Source organism: Kryptolebias marmoratus, linkage group LG6 (genome assembly GCF_001649575.2).
Source record: "Kryptolebias marmoratus isolate JLee-2015 linkage group LG6, ASM164957v2, whole genome shotgun sequence".
NCBI classification, from domain to species: Eukaryota; Metazoa; Chordata; class Actinopteri; order Cyprinodontiformes; family Rivulidae; genus Kryptolebias; species Kryptolebias marmoratus.
This window is the reverse complement of record NC_051435.1, coordinates 36353-53445: the sequence shown is the minus strand read 5'-3', so window position 1 is coordinate 53445 and position 17093 is coordinate 36353. Positions and strand designations below refer to the sequence as shown.

The following is a 17093-nucleotide window of genomic DNA, read 5'->3' as shown; positions in this document are numbered from 1 at the left end:
GGTCTCGGACCCAGACAGCAGGTCTCGGACCCAGACAGCAGGTCTCGGAACCAGACAACAGGTCTCAGACCCAGACAACGGGTCTCGGACCCAGACAGCAGGTCACACGATCCTTTCATAATAATTACTATCATTTTTCTCTTGATTCATAGAAAACATTAACAAGACTGACCAACATTTTCTTCAGCTCATAACAGCAAAATGAAAACAAATATTCAAAATTAAAAATATGAAATAATTGTTTATAACAGGAGTCATCTGAAAGTTTAGGTTGGTGGGTCCGGTCTGAAGACTTGACAATAATCTAACAAGAAAAGTTTAATTTTTACTAACAAACTGGATAAAACATAAAACACTTTTTTTCTGACTCCAAAATATAAATAATTAGAGGTTTTGATAAATGTATTTGTTGCTTTTTGTGTGTTTTGAAGAAACATGTTTTATTCATGTACTTCAGTGTGACAGGTGTAGAGGACACTAGCAGGAAATCTGAAGCTGGAACTTGGAGAGCTTAGTTAGATACTAGATCAACATTCACTGTCAGATACTTCGAAATAACAGAGGAAAAGTGAATTAAGGAGAATATTTACCAATTTACCTCAGGTTAATGTTAGGGTTAGTTAAAGGTAAAACTGACTGAAACTGGTAGGAGTCCTCTGCAAGGAGGGACAGAGGGTCGTGAATCAAAGGACAACATTCTTCCATATTTAAATCTATGATTAAAGCCCAAAAATCTGAACTCTCAGAAGCAGCCAGGAAGTCACTGCAGACTCCAGACCCTTAGAAGCCCAGCAGGAGCCGAGTCCTTCGAAAACTGTCCTCAGTGGGGGTTTTGGAGACCGGGGCCACATCTCCTCATACTGGTGGCACCATCTAGAGGTCAACTTAAAACTAAACCTGATGAAAGTTCATTTTTGGTCTAAACATTTCAGAAAGAAATTGTAGACATTGTAGTTAGGTAGTCACAAATCATGTGACTCATGTCATCAGTCTGCACAGGTGGATCAGGTGTGTTCATACAGAGACATCTTCAAAACGAAAGATTAATAATACATTTTTCTTTGCCAATGATTGATTGACTAATTTCTTCTTAGGTGTTCACCACAGGATGAAAGTTTCATGCTGAATATCATCACAACATGACGTCATTAGGCCCCTCCCTGTCCTCCTTTCATCTCCATCTTTACTCTATTGGCTGCCACTCCTTTCTGTGGCCCCGCCTTCTCCTGCCCTTCTGGCTTTGGTTTGCTGAACATGTGATCTGGGTGAGGGCGACCCACCAACACTTCCACCCCCACTCTATAAAGATACCTGGTGACATCACCCTGGGTGGGCTTTTTCCCATTCATGCCCGCGGTCCCCATGGTGTGAACTGTGGTGAACTCAAAAAAGAGAAAGGAATCCATCGCATGGAGGCCATGTTATATGCTCTGGACCAGATCAACAGTGATCCTGGGCTGCTCCCCAACATCACACTGGGGGCCCGTATCCTGGATACCTGCTCCAGAGACACATACGCCCTTGAGCAGTCTCTCACTTTTGTCCAAGCACTGATCCAGAAAGACACGTCCGACATCCGCTGCTCCAACGGAGAGCCACCAATGATCCGCAAACCAGAGAGAGTGGTTGCTGTGATCGGAGCATCAGCCAGTTCCGTATCCATCATGGTGGCCAACATCCTGCGGCTGTTTGAGGTAAACACTCACACAGCTCTCTAGAACCCACCAAGTTTATAGAGAGAAGAGACTTCCTCCTGTAACACTTCCAGACAAGCCATACACTTTCTTTACCCACTTTTTCCCTTTCTGGGTCATGGGGAGCTGGTGCCTATTGCCAGCAGTCAGGGTACACCCCGGACAGGTTGCAAGTCCTTCACAGAGCACAAGCCGTACTTGTTCAGGCTTTTTCAAATTGTTCTATGATGACCTTTGACCTGCTGAATATTCTAGAGCAGAGGTCTGGTCCCCAGCCCTGGTCCTTGTGGCCCACTGCCCTGCATGTTTTAGCCGTTTCCCTGCTTCAACACACCTGATTGAAATGATTGAGTCATTGACTGCAACATTTGATGACATTCTGAGTAGGTAATTCAGTTGTTTGAATCAGGTATATCAGAGCAGGGAAACATCTGAAACACGCAGCACAGTGGACCATCAGGGTTGGAAGCTTTTGCAGTGGAGCTCATTTCTCTGAACATTGTACAATCTGACTTTCATGGGAAATTTATTGAGTGGTCCACTCCTACAAATCCAAACAAGTTGAATGAGAGCAGCTGAAATAAACAAACTTACTCACATGCACATGTTTGTTTGTTTATTCTAAAAAAAAAAAGAAAGGTATTCTGTTCGGCCACAACTCCATACGATTTACCAATTTAACAAAAACAAACTAAAGAAGCACACAGCTTTCTCCAGACTGTCTCACTAGAAATTTATTTCCAAATTATCCTTTCTGCCAAAGGTGCTGGAATTTTTTTTTTTTTTTTTTTTATCAAATACAATCTTTTTAAAAGAAAAATTACATCTCTAACAAGTTTTAGGCAACACCACAGCACTGAAACGGCACTGCTGAGAGTTTTTAACAATCTTTTAAATGTGGATTATGGGGTCTTTTCTGTTTTGGTGCTCTTGGACTTACTTTTATCTTGATCAGTGCAAAGTTTTAAAGGTACTGTTCTACAGTTGTTCAAATCATATTTATCCATATAGATCAGTACTCTTCAGCACCAATAATGTGGGGTTCGTTAAGGTTAAATTCTAGGCCCTGCTCAGTTTTATTTTTACATCCTGCCATTGGGATCCATTTTTTTAAGTTTTAAAAGTAGGATTAGACTGTCTAGAACGGGTAGGCAACCCTGGTCCTCGAGGACCACTATCCTACATGTTTTACTTGTTTCCCTGATCCAGCACACCTGATTCTGACAAGGCTTGGCAAAACAGGACTCAGAACAGGCGGACACAGGCAAAGGTTTAAGATGTTTATTTTAGTTAAAAAGCTAGTAGAAATGCTAACACTCAGGACAGAACCTTCTGTATGATCAGGACGGAAACTCGAAGCAGGTAAGGCTACCGAGTGACTTGAGTGAAAGCCGGTCAGGCCATCAAGTTTGGGGCTAAGGCTAGTGGGAAAGTCCGGGGACAGGCGAGAGGTCAAAGCCGGGAGGTCAGAGAGAGAAAGCCAAATCCAGAGAAGTACGATCCAGAGTGAGTAATCCAAACAGGGGAAGCGAAGTCGAAGGCCGGTGAGCAGAGTCCAGGAAGGTATCCGTTGAGGAGTAGGTGAGAGGCGAGAGTCGTGGTGCAGGCAAGGGGTCGAGATCGAGGCAGGCATGAGCTGTGAGATAACGCTGGACATCTACTAGGATAAACCGTTCAATAATCTGGCACTGAAGTGCTGTGAGAGGTGAGCTTATATACTGATGGCAGTGATTGTAGAGGCGTGGAACTAGGAGGCGTGGCAAGGCTGTGGAAAACTACTGAGACTGTGGAACTGTTACAGATTCATGGTTGAATGACCCCATTTAACCAACATTAGGCGTCTCGCTTTATTTACGCATTTATCCATCAGAAATATTTGTGTTTTCTTTGACATCTTCTTAAAAACTTGATAAACAAGTCAGTTCAGTTGTCAAATCAGGTTTATTTTCATTATGTCTCTTAGCCTAACAAGTGTATCTGCTCCATGATTTTTATTTTTTATTTTTGGATGATTGTAATAATGTTTTTAGGATTGTATTGATTCTACTGATGTTTTTATGATGTAACGCACTTTGAATGCCTTGCTGCTGAAATGTGCTATACAAATAAATTTTTACTTACTTTACTTAGTAGCCATTATAAAATCCTGCTTGTTTCAAAAACTTTGAAAAAGTAATTCATGCATTTATTACAACACGTTTAGATTAATGTAATTCCTTGTACAAGGGCATAGATCAGTTGTTTCTTCATCATCTGCAGATGGTACAAAGAGCTGCTGCTCAGCTTTTAAGATTGTATTGGTAATTTTTTATGCTCCTAATGATATTGCTCCATTCTTTCTCCAGGATCTTTTAAAATACAGTTCATTTTTTAGAACACTGAGGTCAAACATCCAATCGTCTATCTGTTTTCTTTACCTGCTTTTTCCTTTTCAGGTGGCGGGGGAGCTAGTATCTATCTCCAGCGAGCTGAGGTCAAACAATCAGATGCTTTTAGATGTTCTAAGATGTAAACTTAATAGTTCAGGTGATTATGCTTTTGCAGTTGATGCTGCTGTTTTATGCAAGAATTTACCTACATATAAGATATGTGCAGGCCTTAGAAAACTATAAGATTCTGTTAAAGACCGACTTCTACTCACTGGCCTTTAACTCAAGTAGAGCTGGAAAACTTGTTCCATCTGTATTTTTGTTGGTTTTTTATGAAGTGCTTTTACTACCATTTGATCATTTTCATATTAGTCTGATATCATTTTTCAGATGTTAAATCCCATTCTAGCAACAGGAGAATTGTTAGAACCTTTAAAAAACAAAACCAACATTCTGTTTGCTTCAGTAAACAGTTGTTTAAACCTTTCGCTGCTAAAATTTGCTTTCCCTTCCAACAAACACTGGCTCAGAAGAGGCCAGCACAACTCATGAAAGCACAGTAGAGTTCAGTAGAGTACAACAGAAAACAAAAGATCACAATAAAAGCCAGCAGAAAAATAAACTACAGTAGAGCACAGCAGAATACAGTTTGGAACAGCTGAACACAGTTAGAGACAATAAAATTAGTAGAAGTTAGTAGAACACACAAGAAAACAAAAGAGGCCAATATAACACAGTAGAGGACAGATGTATGTGTATTAGAAAACAGGACAGTAAAACAGTAAAACACACCAGCAAACAGCCAAAAGCAGCAGACACTAATGGAACAAACCAGAAAACAGCAGGTCATAATAGACCACAATAGAGTGAAATATATCTGAGAACAGTAGAGGCCAATAGAAGACAGGAGAGAACAGGAGAACAATAATATTTGTTGTTCAGAAGCTGTACATAAAGTTTCAAGGTTTGATAAATATGACTACAATTTTGGTTCATTTGTTCTTCATCCAATGAAGATGATGATGACGGCTGTCATAACGAGGTCATCTCATTAACGGGGGCTTTTTGTGGTAATGTGATTGGTTTTCAGCTGATTGAAGCTCTGACACACTTTCAGCTTTGTTCTTACATAGGTTTAATTTGTCTGAGTGGTTTTGTTCTGCTTGTCTTTAATTTCCAGTTAAACCAGTTAGTTGTGGTTTGCTTCTCCTGAACTGTGACCGTCAGGATGCTGGTGGTTCAATTTGTGACTCCCCAAGTTTGGTGGAGGTCAGTGGTTAGTAATTATTGAATTCTGATGCGTTTGTCAGATCCCTCAAGTGAGCTATGCATCCACGGCTCCAGAGCTCAGTGACAACAATCGATACGACTTCTTCTCTCGGGTTGTTCCTCCTGACTCGTACCAGGCTCAGGCCATGCTGGATATTGTCAAAGCTCTGGGCTGGAACTACGTCTCCACATTGGCATCTGAGGGAAACTATGGCGAGAGTGGTGTGGAGGCATTCATGCAGATCTCCAGAGAGGCCGGTAGGCTCACCTGTCAATCACCAGTCCACCACCTGTCAGTCATCTGTATGTCAGCATTTCTGTCTTTTTATCAGGTGGGGTGTGTATCGCTCAGTCAGTGAAGATTCCTCGTGAGCCCACAGCTGGAGAGTTTGATAAGATTATTAAACGTCTCACGGAGACAAGTAATGCCAGAGGAGTGATTATCTTTGCCAATGAAGACGACATCAAGTAAACAATCTCATCTTTTTTTGAAAACAATAACAGAAACTTACCATTTACTTGTTTCTGCCAGTCCAGTATTTGCATCTAATTTGACCTGTCTGGTCACATGACTGCCCTTTGACTCCTCCCATCTTTATTGGTAGGTGTGTTCTTGAAGCAGCAAAGCGTGCTAATCTGACGGGACACTTCCTGTTTGTGGGCTCAGACAGCTGGGGAGCAAAGAGTTCACCGATTGCAGAGCTGGAAGATGTTGCAGAGGGTGCTGTCACCATTCTGCCGAAACGAGCTTCAATTGATGGTAAAACCTGACAAAGATGATTGCAGAGATTCATCTGTCACTGTGTTATGCGTTCATAGATCATGTATTTTGTGTTGTACAGGTTTTGATCAGTACTTCATGTCACGCTCCCTGGAAAACAACCGCAGGAACATATGGTTTGCTGAGTTTTGGGAAGATGACTTCAGGTGTAAACTGACTCGACCTGGAGTCAAACTGAATCCAGACAAGAAGAAATGTACAGGTACACTTATTCCTGGGGTGTGTGGGAACACTTCATACGATCACCTTACATGCTACGTTCTGTGCTTGTCTACAGGGGACGAGCGGATTGGTCAGGATTCATCTTATGAGCAGGAGGGAAAGGTTCAGTTTGTGATTGATGCGGTCTATGCCGTTGCTCATGCTCTGCACAACATGCATCAGAACCTGTGTCCAAACAGACATGGTGTCTGCAGCAACATGGACCCTGTGGAGGGACGACTGCTGCTGGATTACATCAGAACTGTCAACTTCAATGGTAAGAAAACCCTGAAAACTAAAAGTTTGCATCAGCACCACAGCTGGAACTCTTCCTGCACTCAAACCTGAAAGAAATCCTTAGCATTGGTAACTGAACCCAGAAACCTCTTCAAAGAGCTACTTGTTACTGTCTTGTTGTGTTTGCATGGAAAGATTCACTTATTGAGGTTTTCCTGTGATTCACCTCAGTATGCTCAGAATTTTCACTTTTTAACAGGGAGAATGGATCTGTTATGGTGATGGTGTGACAGCTGAGAGAATGCACTGGAAGTACAAATTAGATGTATTCCTGTCATTTGAAAAGGTCAGATAGTGTTGAGACCATCAGGTAACCTGTTTAGTGATCCATCCATTCATGCAACAGGTCTAGGATGCAAACCAAGACATTCCAAAGGGTGGCATTCAGGAGGGATCTTAGTCAGATGTTCGAACCACTTCAACAGACTCCTTTCAGCAACTTTGCTCCAAGCTTCTTCCCAGAGCTCCTCACCTTATCTCTAAGGCTGAGCCCAGCCTCCCTACAAAGGAAGATAATTTCAGCCGCTTGTATCCAGTATCTCATTCTACTGGTTAGGATCTGAACCTCATGACCATTTCCTTTCAACTCAACTCTTTTTTTTTTACCATGACCAACTAAAGCAACATCCTTATTACTCGCCTCATGATTAGATGAGCCCAAGCTTTGCTTAGAGATGACCCTGTTTAGAGATTAAATCTTTTCTCTCTTAAAGCAGGAGCAGTTCAAATTGTCAAGAGAGGGAAAGAAGCAATGACTTTTACTCCCATTATTTCTTTATTCCAAAAAAAAGGGAGGTTCACTGCGTCCTGTTCTGGACTTACATTTCCTCAGTTCACACCTCCGGAAATACAAGTTCAGAATGTTCTGTTCTGATCCATCTAAACACACATGCACAATACAGATGGATGCAGTGTGAGTAGATCAAAAAACACTAACAACATGGACCTCAGAGAGCTGTTTGTGTTACTCACCATATTCAATGTGTGGCAGCAACCCAACTTCACTGTAGGTCTAAATAAAGGTTTGTATATTCATTATTTAGGATGTAACGGTTTACATACTCAAGAGACTGATGTCTGCGTACATGCCCGTGTCAGCACCAGCTAGTGGCCTGGCATGAAAACTACAGTTGATTTAAAACGCACAGAATTACAGTGTAAACACGCAACCTTTTCCTAGTCAACATCAGGAAATCCAGGAGAAATCCGCACATTTTCAGGAGATCAGTCACGTGTAAACGTATCCTAAAAGAAGAGTTTTTGTTATACAAATATTTGTTTGTGGTTCTTAAACAAATGTCTGATTCTGTTTTCTGTTATCCACCTGTCTGGTGGTTGTTCTTGTCATATAAATGTTTGTTTCTGGTCTTTTTATATAAATACTTTTGACAAAAAATGGGTTGATCTTGACAGGAGAACTGCTGAGTAGAAATTTAGTTGATTGATTTTAAATTTTTAGGATTTGCCATGACCTGGATGACTGTGAATCTATACCAACATCTTGACCCATCTATCCCCATCTTACAGGAAGTGCAGGGACAAGTGTTCTATTCAATGAAAATGGAGACGCTCCAGGACGCTATGACATCTTTCAGTTCCAGATGACCAATCACAGCCATCCTGGTTACCATGTGATCGGCCAGTGGACCAATAACTTGAGACTCAATGTAACATACTGATTGTGGAAAAACAAAAAGGTCCAACTGCTGGATGTTACCTTTCTAACGTCTTCTGTCTGTCTGCAGCTGGAGGAGATGCAGTGGTCCGGAGGAGATAGATCAGTTCCAGAGTCTGTCTGTAGCTTCCCCTGTAAACCAGGCGAGAGGAAAAAGATGGTGAAAGGAGTTCCCTGCTGTTGGCACTGTGAGGTAACGCCTCTAGTCCAGAACAACAGTCAGACCTGAGTCTGTCATTTCATAGCTAAAATTATCTAAGGGCTCTTAACAACAATTTAAATCAATTTAGTTCAAATTCAGCCAAATAAGCTAAAATAACTAAACTACTTAAGCTAAACTAACTAAGGTAACCTAAACTAAATAAGCTAAACCAAATAAACAAAACTAAGCTGAACTAAATGAACTATTTATTTTTATTTCTCTGCCTTTTAAATCTAGTTGCAGCAAAGCAGATGCTGGACTAACGCTGACGCTGAGATTAGTTCAGCATATTTTTACTGCGTCTAAACTTAGCACTGGGAGTCCAATTCAGCCGAGGCTCATTTGTTTATAATCAGAATCAGCTGTTGAAGCTGAAAGACTGAAGATCCCCACAGAAATTAAGAGGAGGAAGTGTGGCTGCAGAGCTGGACTTAAGTGCCAAGAAAGAGTACAAACCTTCTGTTATGATGGGAAATATACAATCTCTCTCCTAGGATGACGGAGCTAACAGCACTGTACTGAGTGACGAGCATCATGTGATTCACAAACACCTGGCTGAACAATCGTTCACCAGACTCAAGGGTTACTTTGGACAGATTTTAACTGTTAAACAAAACAGACAAGAATCTAATTTGATTATAAGTAATAGTTTTACATTAATACTCCAAATTAACAAAGAACTTATGTTAAATAATTCTTTAAAAAATGATAAAACTTAAAAATTTGTACCTACAAATATATTCATCACTTTTGCTTTAAAGCCTGAAGAAGAGGAAAAGATTAAAGGCAGAGAAGAGGACCAAAGTTTAATGAAAGCCTCTTACTTGTTGTCTGCAGCTCTGTGATGGGTATCAGTACCAGCTGGATGAGTTCACCTGTGAGACCTGTCCATCAGACATGCGCCCCGCCCCCAACCGAACAGCCTGTCGTCCAACACCCATCATCAAGCTAGAGTGGAACTCCCCCTGGGCCTTAGTGCCGGCCTCTCTTGCCATGTTTGGTATCCTAGCAACCAGTACTGTGATGATAACCTTCATCCGCTTCAATGACACTCCCATCGTCAGAGCATCAGGCAGAGAGCTTAGCTACGTCCTCCTGACAGGTGAGCTCAGGTAAATCAGACGTCATCAGCAGAGAGGCTAACCTCACTGGTTGCTGTTCCCTCCACAGGTATCTTTCTGATCTACCTGATCACCTTCCTGATGATCGCAGAGCCAGGTGTGGTGGTGTGTGCGTTCCGGCGTCTCCTGCTGGGTCTTGGCATGGCCATCACTTACTCTGCCATGCTAACCAAAACCAACCGCATCTACCGCATCTTTGAACAGGGCAAGAGGTCTGTGACCCCACCCAAATTCATTAGCCCCACCTCCCAACTTCTCATCACCTTCATCCTCATTTCTGTCCAGGTGAGTACACACCTGTCACATTACCTGCAGGCACTCATCACAGAATCTCTTCAGGTTATTGTGTGTTTGTCAGGTTCTTGGGGTGTTTATGTGGTTCGCTGTGGTTCCTCCTCATACCATCATTGACTACGAGGAGCTCCGCCCCCCAAACCCAGATTTGGCTCGAGGAATCCTGAAGTGTGACATGTCTGACCTGTCAATCATCTGCTGCCTCAGCTACAGCATCATTCTTATGGTAACAAATAGATCAGTTATTGACCTGACCAACAGGTTCATTGATCTGTGAAAAATTAGTCATTCCTGGTTGTGTTTCCCTCAATTTTCTGATGGTTTAATTCAGACTTGCATGCCTCTGTATCAGAAAGTGTGAGTGAAATTAGATATAACTGTTGACACAACACACGGGCCTTTCTACATTTGGATTTTTACAAATTCCTTTTCTCTGATCACTGTCTTTTGTCAGGTGTAGTGGAGATGAAGGCGAACCCAGAGCGCAGACTCATTTAAAATAAACTAATTTATTTAAATGAAGAAAATAAACAAAGCAAAAGCTGATGTGGCAGCAAAAGCTAAATAAGAACAAAAGCAGAATAATAACAGAGAGGACAGAGCGACAAAGTAAATCCAAGCAGGAACGGGCAAATAACCAGGGACAGAGAAACAATGAATCAGCGGTGAGTGGAGGAGATGACCGGGTTTTTAAGCACAGGAGGTGATTAGGAAAGTGTGCACAGGTGGAATGATTATCGAAGCTAGGACAGGTGTAGATGGGTGTGAATAGTGACAGAAAACAAAGGCACGAGTAACAAGAACTAAACTAAGACAAAGATAACTGAACACAAACAGAAAACATGAAGACAATAAACAGAATACAAAAAACCCAAAGAAAACCCAAAACTCGACATCAGCATGTTCTTTTTAAAATTTCACTTTGCTAAGGATTTTTTTTTTTTGGTTTGTTACAAATATCTTTAAAAAGGACAATTTGGAAATGTGAACTGTTCATTTTACTAAGGTGTCATGCCTGTTGCTAGGTAACCATCAGTCATAAACCATTGCTTTCTCTGTTGCTAGGTAACCATCAGTCATAAACCATTGCTTTCTGTGTTGCTAGGAAACCATCAGTCATAAAGCATTGTTTTCTCTGTTGCTAGGTAACCATCAGTCATAAAATATTGCTTTCTCTGTTGCTAGGTAACCATCAGTCATAAATCATTGCTTTCTCTGTTGCTAGGAAACCGTCAGTCATAAACCATTGCTTTCTCTGTTGCTAGGTAACCATCAGTCATAAACCATTGCTTTCTGTGTTGCTAGGAAACCATCAGTCATAAAGCATTGTTTTCTCTGTTGCTAGGTAACCATCAGTCATAAAATATTGCTTTCTCTGTTGCTAGGTAACCATCAGTCATAAATCATTGCTTTCTCTGTTGCTAGGAAACCGTCAGTCATAAACCATTGCTTTCTCTGTTGCTAGGAAACCGTCAGTCATAAACCATTGCTTTCTCTGTTGCTAGGTAACCATCAGTCATAAACCATTGCTTTCTGTGTTGCTAGGAAACCATCAGTCATAAAGCATTGTTTTCTCTGTTGCTAGGTAACCATCAGTCATAAAATATTGCTTTCTCTGTTGCTAGGTAACCATCAGTCATAAATCATTGCTTTCTCTGTTGCTAGGAAACCGTCAGTCATAAATCATTGCTTTCTCTGTTGCTAGGAAACCGTCAGTCATAAACCATTGCTTTCTCTGTTGCTAGGTAACCATCAGTCATAAACCATTGCTTTCTCTGTTGCTAGGTAACCATCAGTCATAAACCATTGCTTTCTCTGTTGCTAGGTAACATGCACGGTGTATGCAGTGAAGAGTCGCGGTGTTCCAGAGACATTCAACGAGGCAAAACCGATTGGCTTCACAATGTACACAACCTGCATTGTCTGGCTCGCCTTCGTTCCCATATTCTTTGGTACTGCTCAGTCTACTGAGAAGGTAGGAACCAGGTAGAACAAAAGAAATCCAGACAAGACCAGGTAGATGCAGGCAGGTCCATGTTTGAACTCCAGCCTTTGTCTGCTCCAGGTGGAAACCTGGTGATAAATCAGTCCCTCTGACTGCATCTAAAATAGACACAGATAAATCCGAACTGAACCAGACATCAGTGAACCAACAATTTCAGAGGACACCTTTGGGTTTGGGTATTGCTAAATTTGGTAATTTTGAAACATAATCATCTCCATGACAACAGCACATCCAATGTGTTGTTGCAGATCAACACATAAGGACTACCTGAGCTCAAAGTTTGCTTTTGCATGACATGACCCAGAAATGAGGTTAAAGTCTGTGTTTTGCAGTTTCTAGTTCAGTCTGAGTATTTAATGCTGCTGATAAACCTCGCTTGAATTAGAGACACAAAGCTGAGACAGTTTTAGGCTGGATTATATGGATTATAAACCAACTCTTTTGTTAAAAGCAGCATCACAAAGAGCTCAGAGAAAAAACACCAAAAATACCTGAAAGGAAACAAATTTATCTGAGGGCAAAATAAAAAAAAGCTTTAAATTCAAACAAACTGGAAAAAATAAGAAACAATCACTTTCCTTTCTCTCTTGATTTTAAGAGTCTATATAAAAAAATAGTTTATAAACATAATAAACATTATAAACATTTACAGGATGTTTTGTTTGGGAGGTTTTTAGTGCTCTTTCATCATAAAGAGATACTAATCCATGAAAAGTGTTTTTTAATGGAACAGAGATCTGTCCAGATTTGTAATGATGTAAAAAATAATTTAATTTTTGTCTACAGTTCTGGGTTTGAAGTGGTTCATAAAACTGAAATCCTTTCACCTACCTCCCCAATGTTTTGGTTGTTTTACATCTGTTCTGTTGAGGTGAAAATGGTTCCCTTCAGAGACTGTCTCTGTCTCCACAGATGTTTATCCAGACAGCCACTCTGACCGTGTCCATGTCTCTGAGTGCCTCTGTCTCACTCGGGATGCTCTATGTGCCCAAAGTTTACATCATTATCCTCCACCCAGAGCAAAACGTCCAGAAGAGGAAGAGGAGTTTCAAGGTCTTAATATACTTCTTTCAGACTGCTGTTTTAGATTGTGTTTAAGACTTGTGTAGCTGTCTTTGTGTCAGATTGTTGTCATTTGCTTCAAAACACTGTGGTTTATGACTCCTATTGTGTTTGCTTCATACCGATTTGTCAGGCTGCTGTGTGTAACAAGTGGACAGTTCAACCTTGAGATTAAACTTACCATTTAGTAGATCTCAACAACTGAATGATGAAAGTTGTTCATCACAGAGAAACTTTTTATCATGTTTACAAAGAATAAGGAGGAAACCAAATTTTGTTTTTAAGGTTTTATGACAAAAATGAAACTAAATTAAGGAAAATATAATCAACAATAAACAATTAGCCCCTCTGCAGAATCTCCACCTTAACATGGTGGAGGGGTTTGAGTACCCCTGGGACCCTGATGGCTATATTGTCTGGTGTATTAGCCCCAGGTAGGGTCTCCTATGGAAGACTGGCCTTAGCTAAGGGGTCAGACTGAGAGCGATTCAAAAACCTTGATGGACAAACATCATAATCATCAGAGTATGCTGGTGTAGATTCTCAGTCACCCAGGACATGGTAAATCCATAAAAGGAAAAAAAAAAAAAACAACTTGACTTCTAAAAGTCTTGCCGTAGAGCACTTGGTGGTTGAGCCTTGGCTCCTGAGGCAAAGGAGGGTCCCTGGCCATGTCAATTCCCAGCAGCATAAACTAGCTCTAAGGACATGGAATGTCACCTCACAGACAGGTAAGGTGCTGGAGCTTGTGTGTGAGATTGAGTGATACAAACTAAATGGGTTGGGCTCACCTCTACACATATCTTGGGTTTCTGGAACCCGACTCCTGAAGAGAGGCTGGATGCTTTCTCACTCTGGAGTTGCCCAGGGAGAGAGGCGTCGGGCAGATGTGGGAGATACTCACAAGCCCCCGGCTCAGTGACACGGTGTTGGAGTTTTCCCTGGTAAACGAGAGGGTCGCCTCTCCGCGGCTCCAAGCTGCAGGAGGGAAGGTTCTCACTGTTGTTTGTGCTTATGCACAAAACAGCAGTTCGGATGACCTGGCCTTCTTGGAGTCTTTGGATGGTGTTCTGGAAGGAGTGCCATCTGGGGATTCTGTTGTTTTCCTGGGTGACTTCAGTGCCCATTTGGGCAATGAAGGAGTTAACTGGAAGGGGGTGATTGGGAGGAACGGCCTCCCTGATCTGAACCCGAACAGTGTTTTGTTATTGGACTTCTGTGCTAGGCATGAGTTGTCCATAACGAACACCATGTTTGAGCATAGGGTGGTGCATAAGAATACTTGGTAGCAGGCCACCTTAGGCCAAAGGTCGGTGATATATTTTGTAATCAGGTCATCAGACATGTGGCACTATGTCTTGGACACTTGGGTAAAGAGAAGGACAGAGTTCTCAACTGATCACCACCTGGTGGTGAGTTGGATCTGGTGGTAGGGAGGCTGCTGGACGGAACTGGTAAACTTAAACTAGTAGTGAGGGTGAACTGGGAACGTCTGGCGGAGTCCCCTGTCCATGAGGTCTTCAACTCACACCTCTGGGAGAGTTCTTCATGAGTCCTGGGGGGGTCAGGGACATGAAATTTGAATGGGCCATGTTCAGAGCCTCTGTTGTAGATGTGACTTCTAGGAGCTGTGGCCTGAAGGACACTGGTGTTTCTTGCCTTGATGGGACATTTCCCTGCTGGATACACAATGGATTCCTGGGGAAAATTGAAGATGTATTTATTATTATGGTTACGTGTATTATTATGGGATGGCAGTGGCTCAGGAGGTAAGGGTTCGTCCTGTAACCGTAGGGTTGCCGGTTCGATCCCTTTGGAGGATTTTTGGGCATGTCCCACTGGGAAGAGACCTCGGGGCAGACCCAGAACTTGCTGGAGGGATTATGTATCCTCTTTGGCCTGGGAACGCCTTGAAATCCCCCAGGAGGAGCTGGAGAGTGTCGCTGGGGAGAGGGTGGTCTGGGTTTTCCTCCTGGACCTGTTGCCTCCACAACCTGACCATGGATAAGTGGTAGAAGATGGATGGATAAATTAATAAATTTTGATGGTGATGCAGATCATAATCTGGATTGCACTTTTTTATTTTGTCTCTTTGGCCTTGGTGGAGGTTTGTGCTCTCTGAATGATTCTAGTTTCAGACTGTTTTATATCAGGCTGTTTGTTTCACACTGTTATTGTGATGTTTTGTTTCAGACTGTTGTCTTTTTGTATTGCAGGCTGTTGTCCAGGCTGCCACGCTGTCTCAAAAATCAGTTTCAGAGAAGCAAAATGGTGACTCCAAAATTGAACCTGACAGAACGCAGTAACCTAAAGTACGGTACAGAAACTACACACTACACAACAATAAACTTTCTGACTGAACCAGCAGCGGAACTTAGACATCTTGTTAAATATTTGCTGCACATTAAAATGCAATACCCAAATACACAATCTTTATATTGTGCCACAAGAAATGTCAGTGTAGATTCTCAGTTACGGGGGACAAGGGAAATCCAAAAAATGTTTCTTACTGTCATTTAACCTGCTAAGAAAGAATCACACTGGAGAGAATTTGTTTATCTTTTATGAAAGCTTCCGCAAGAGGAGAAGTTCTACAACAGCAACTAAGAGCGTGGTGTCCAAGAAGTTCTGACTCTTTACTTAGACTTTTTTTTTATTAAAAGGAAGAAAAAGGGGTTGGCCTGACCCGGCCAAAACCGGTCCAGTCCATAGTTCAAACACACACATCTTAACAATAACAAATAACTGTTTGGGAGAGCCAGCTGGTGTGGCGCCCGACGTCTGACCTTCGTGTGGCACGTAGACTGATAACATTAAAAACCCTAACACTTACTGTTGATTCTAAAAATGGAACCAACCAGCACCTACAAACAAAAAGGACAAAGTAATCAGGTGACCATTTTGGATATACCAAGAAGCACAATAAAGCCCAATGGAGATCAGGCTTTTGTTGTAACTTCACGTAAACTGTGAACAGTCTGCCCTTTTACCTTTTTTAGAACATCACAAACTCTTGATACTTTCAAATCCTAATTAAAGACTATTTTTTATCATTTTAAACTAGGGTGTGTTATGAAAGCTTATTTTTTTCTATCCTATACTTTTTTGTTCTTTTATAGCATTTTAAATGTGATATTTTTCTGATAGTTTTTTTTATTATAGTTTCTTTCATTTGCGTTATCCTGAACCTTTTATGTATAGCACTTTAGTCAACACCAGTTTTTAAATATTCTCATAAATAAATTAGATTTCACTCCATGTGTATATGTTAGTCAATTCATTCATTTTCTTTCACTTATCCATGGTCAGGTCTTGGAAGGAAATCCAAACTTCCCTCCCTCCAGTGACACTCTCTAGCAACTCCTATTGGATCCCAAGGTGTTCCCAGGCCAGAGAGGACATATAATCCTAGCAGACTGTCCTGTCTCTGTGGTCTGTTGACACTGTTCTGAGTCATCCTTTGGTTCTCATCTCTACTGGTCTGAACCCAGTGTTATACAGGGAAACTAGAAGGAGCCATGCATTGCCAGTGCCGGTTCAAGTCCTCACAGCACTGGGGTTCCTTGGAACCAGAGACTTTCAGAGGGAGCTGCCTGACAGGTCGACAGTATTATAGTTGTCCCTGAGCCGTACCATGCTAGCTGTATGGGATGACCTCATCTGTATGACGCACATATATATTAAAGTCCCCAACACTGTGGCTGACACACTGTCAGTGCTCAATAACTCATTTCTGCTACATCAACTTTGATGTCAACCTTTTTGTAAACTTAAGGCAAGGACCAGAATTCAGAACTTGCTGCGTTAACAGCATTTGCCACTTTCCGCCACTTTTTCCTTTTATTACTAACCCTGGAGGAATGACTTATAGTAAAGGCAGAGAAGAAGACCAAAAGCTGGAAGTTGAGGAAGGAAGAACGTTATGAGGAGTTCAGAAAGGAGACGTTAAAGGCTCTGGGTGGTAAGAAACAGCTTCCAGATGACTGGGCTGCTACAGCCACAGGGATCAGAGAGACAGGTAGGAAGGGACTTGGTGTCATCTGGACAGAGACAAGATGATAAGGACACCTGGTGGTGGAATAGTGAAGTGCAGGAAGTTATCCAGAGGAAGAGGTTAGCCAGG

At 41.8% G+C, this 17093-nt stretch overlaps 1 protein-coding gene and 1 long non-coding RNA gene across 3 annotated transcripts in view; one reads left to right on the top strand and one right to left on the bottom strand.

The window, feature by feature from the left end:
* The first annotated feature begins 1111 nt into the window (after positions 1 to 1111).
* Positions 1112 to 17093, top strand: part of grm6a (glutamate receptor, metabotropic 6a) — a 17289-nt gene continuing 1307 nt past the window's right edge. The window contains exons 1-14 of one of the 2 annotated variants that reach the window (XM_037975927.1): positions 1112 to 1694; positions 5374 to 5590; positions 5665 to 5800; positions 5938 to 6092; positions 6175 to 6315; positions 6391 to 6591; positions 8139 to 8278; positions 8357 to 8479; positions 9326 to 9590; positions 9659 to 9894; positions 9968 to 10129; positions 11729 to 11878; positions 12821 to 12961; positions 15187 to 15282. In XM_037975927.1, the coding sequence (XP_037831855.1) occupies positions 1140 to 1694; positions 5374 to 5590; positions 5665 to 5800; positions 5938 to 6092; positions 6175 to 6315; positions 6391 to 6591; positions 8139 to 8278; positions 8357 to 8479; positions 9326 to 9590; positions 9659 to 9894; positions 9968 to 10129; positions 11729 to 11878; positions 12821 to 12961; positions 15187 to 15276 (2712 nt within the window). In that variant the 5' untranslated portion in view covers positions 1112 to 1139 and the 3' untranslated portion in view covers positions 15277 to 15282. Of the gene's footprint in view, positions 1695 to 5373; positions 5591 to 5664; positions 5801 to 5937; positions 6093 to 6174; positions 6316 to 6390; positions 6592 to 8138; positions 8279 to 8356; positions 8480 to 9325; positions 9591 to 9658; positions 9895 to 9967; positions 10130 to 11728; positions 11879 to 12820; positions 12962 to 15186; positions 16229 to 17093 lie in introns of those variants that run through there. The other variant, XM_017404303.3, reaches the window with a different exon arrangement.
* On the bottom strand, positions 5589 to 8436 carry LOC112450058. Its single transcript, XR_003038617.2, has 3 exons — positions 8329 to 8436; positions 5845 to 6099; positions 5589 to 5712 (listed from the first exon to the last, which is right to left on the bottom strand). It is a non-coding gene; the product is annotated as an uncharacterized LOC112450058 (long non-coding RNA).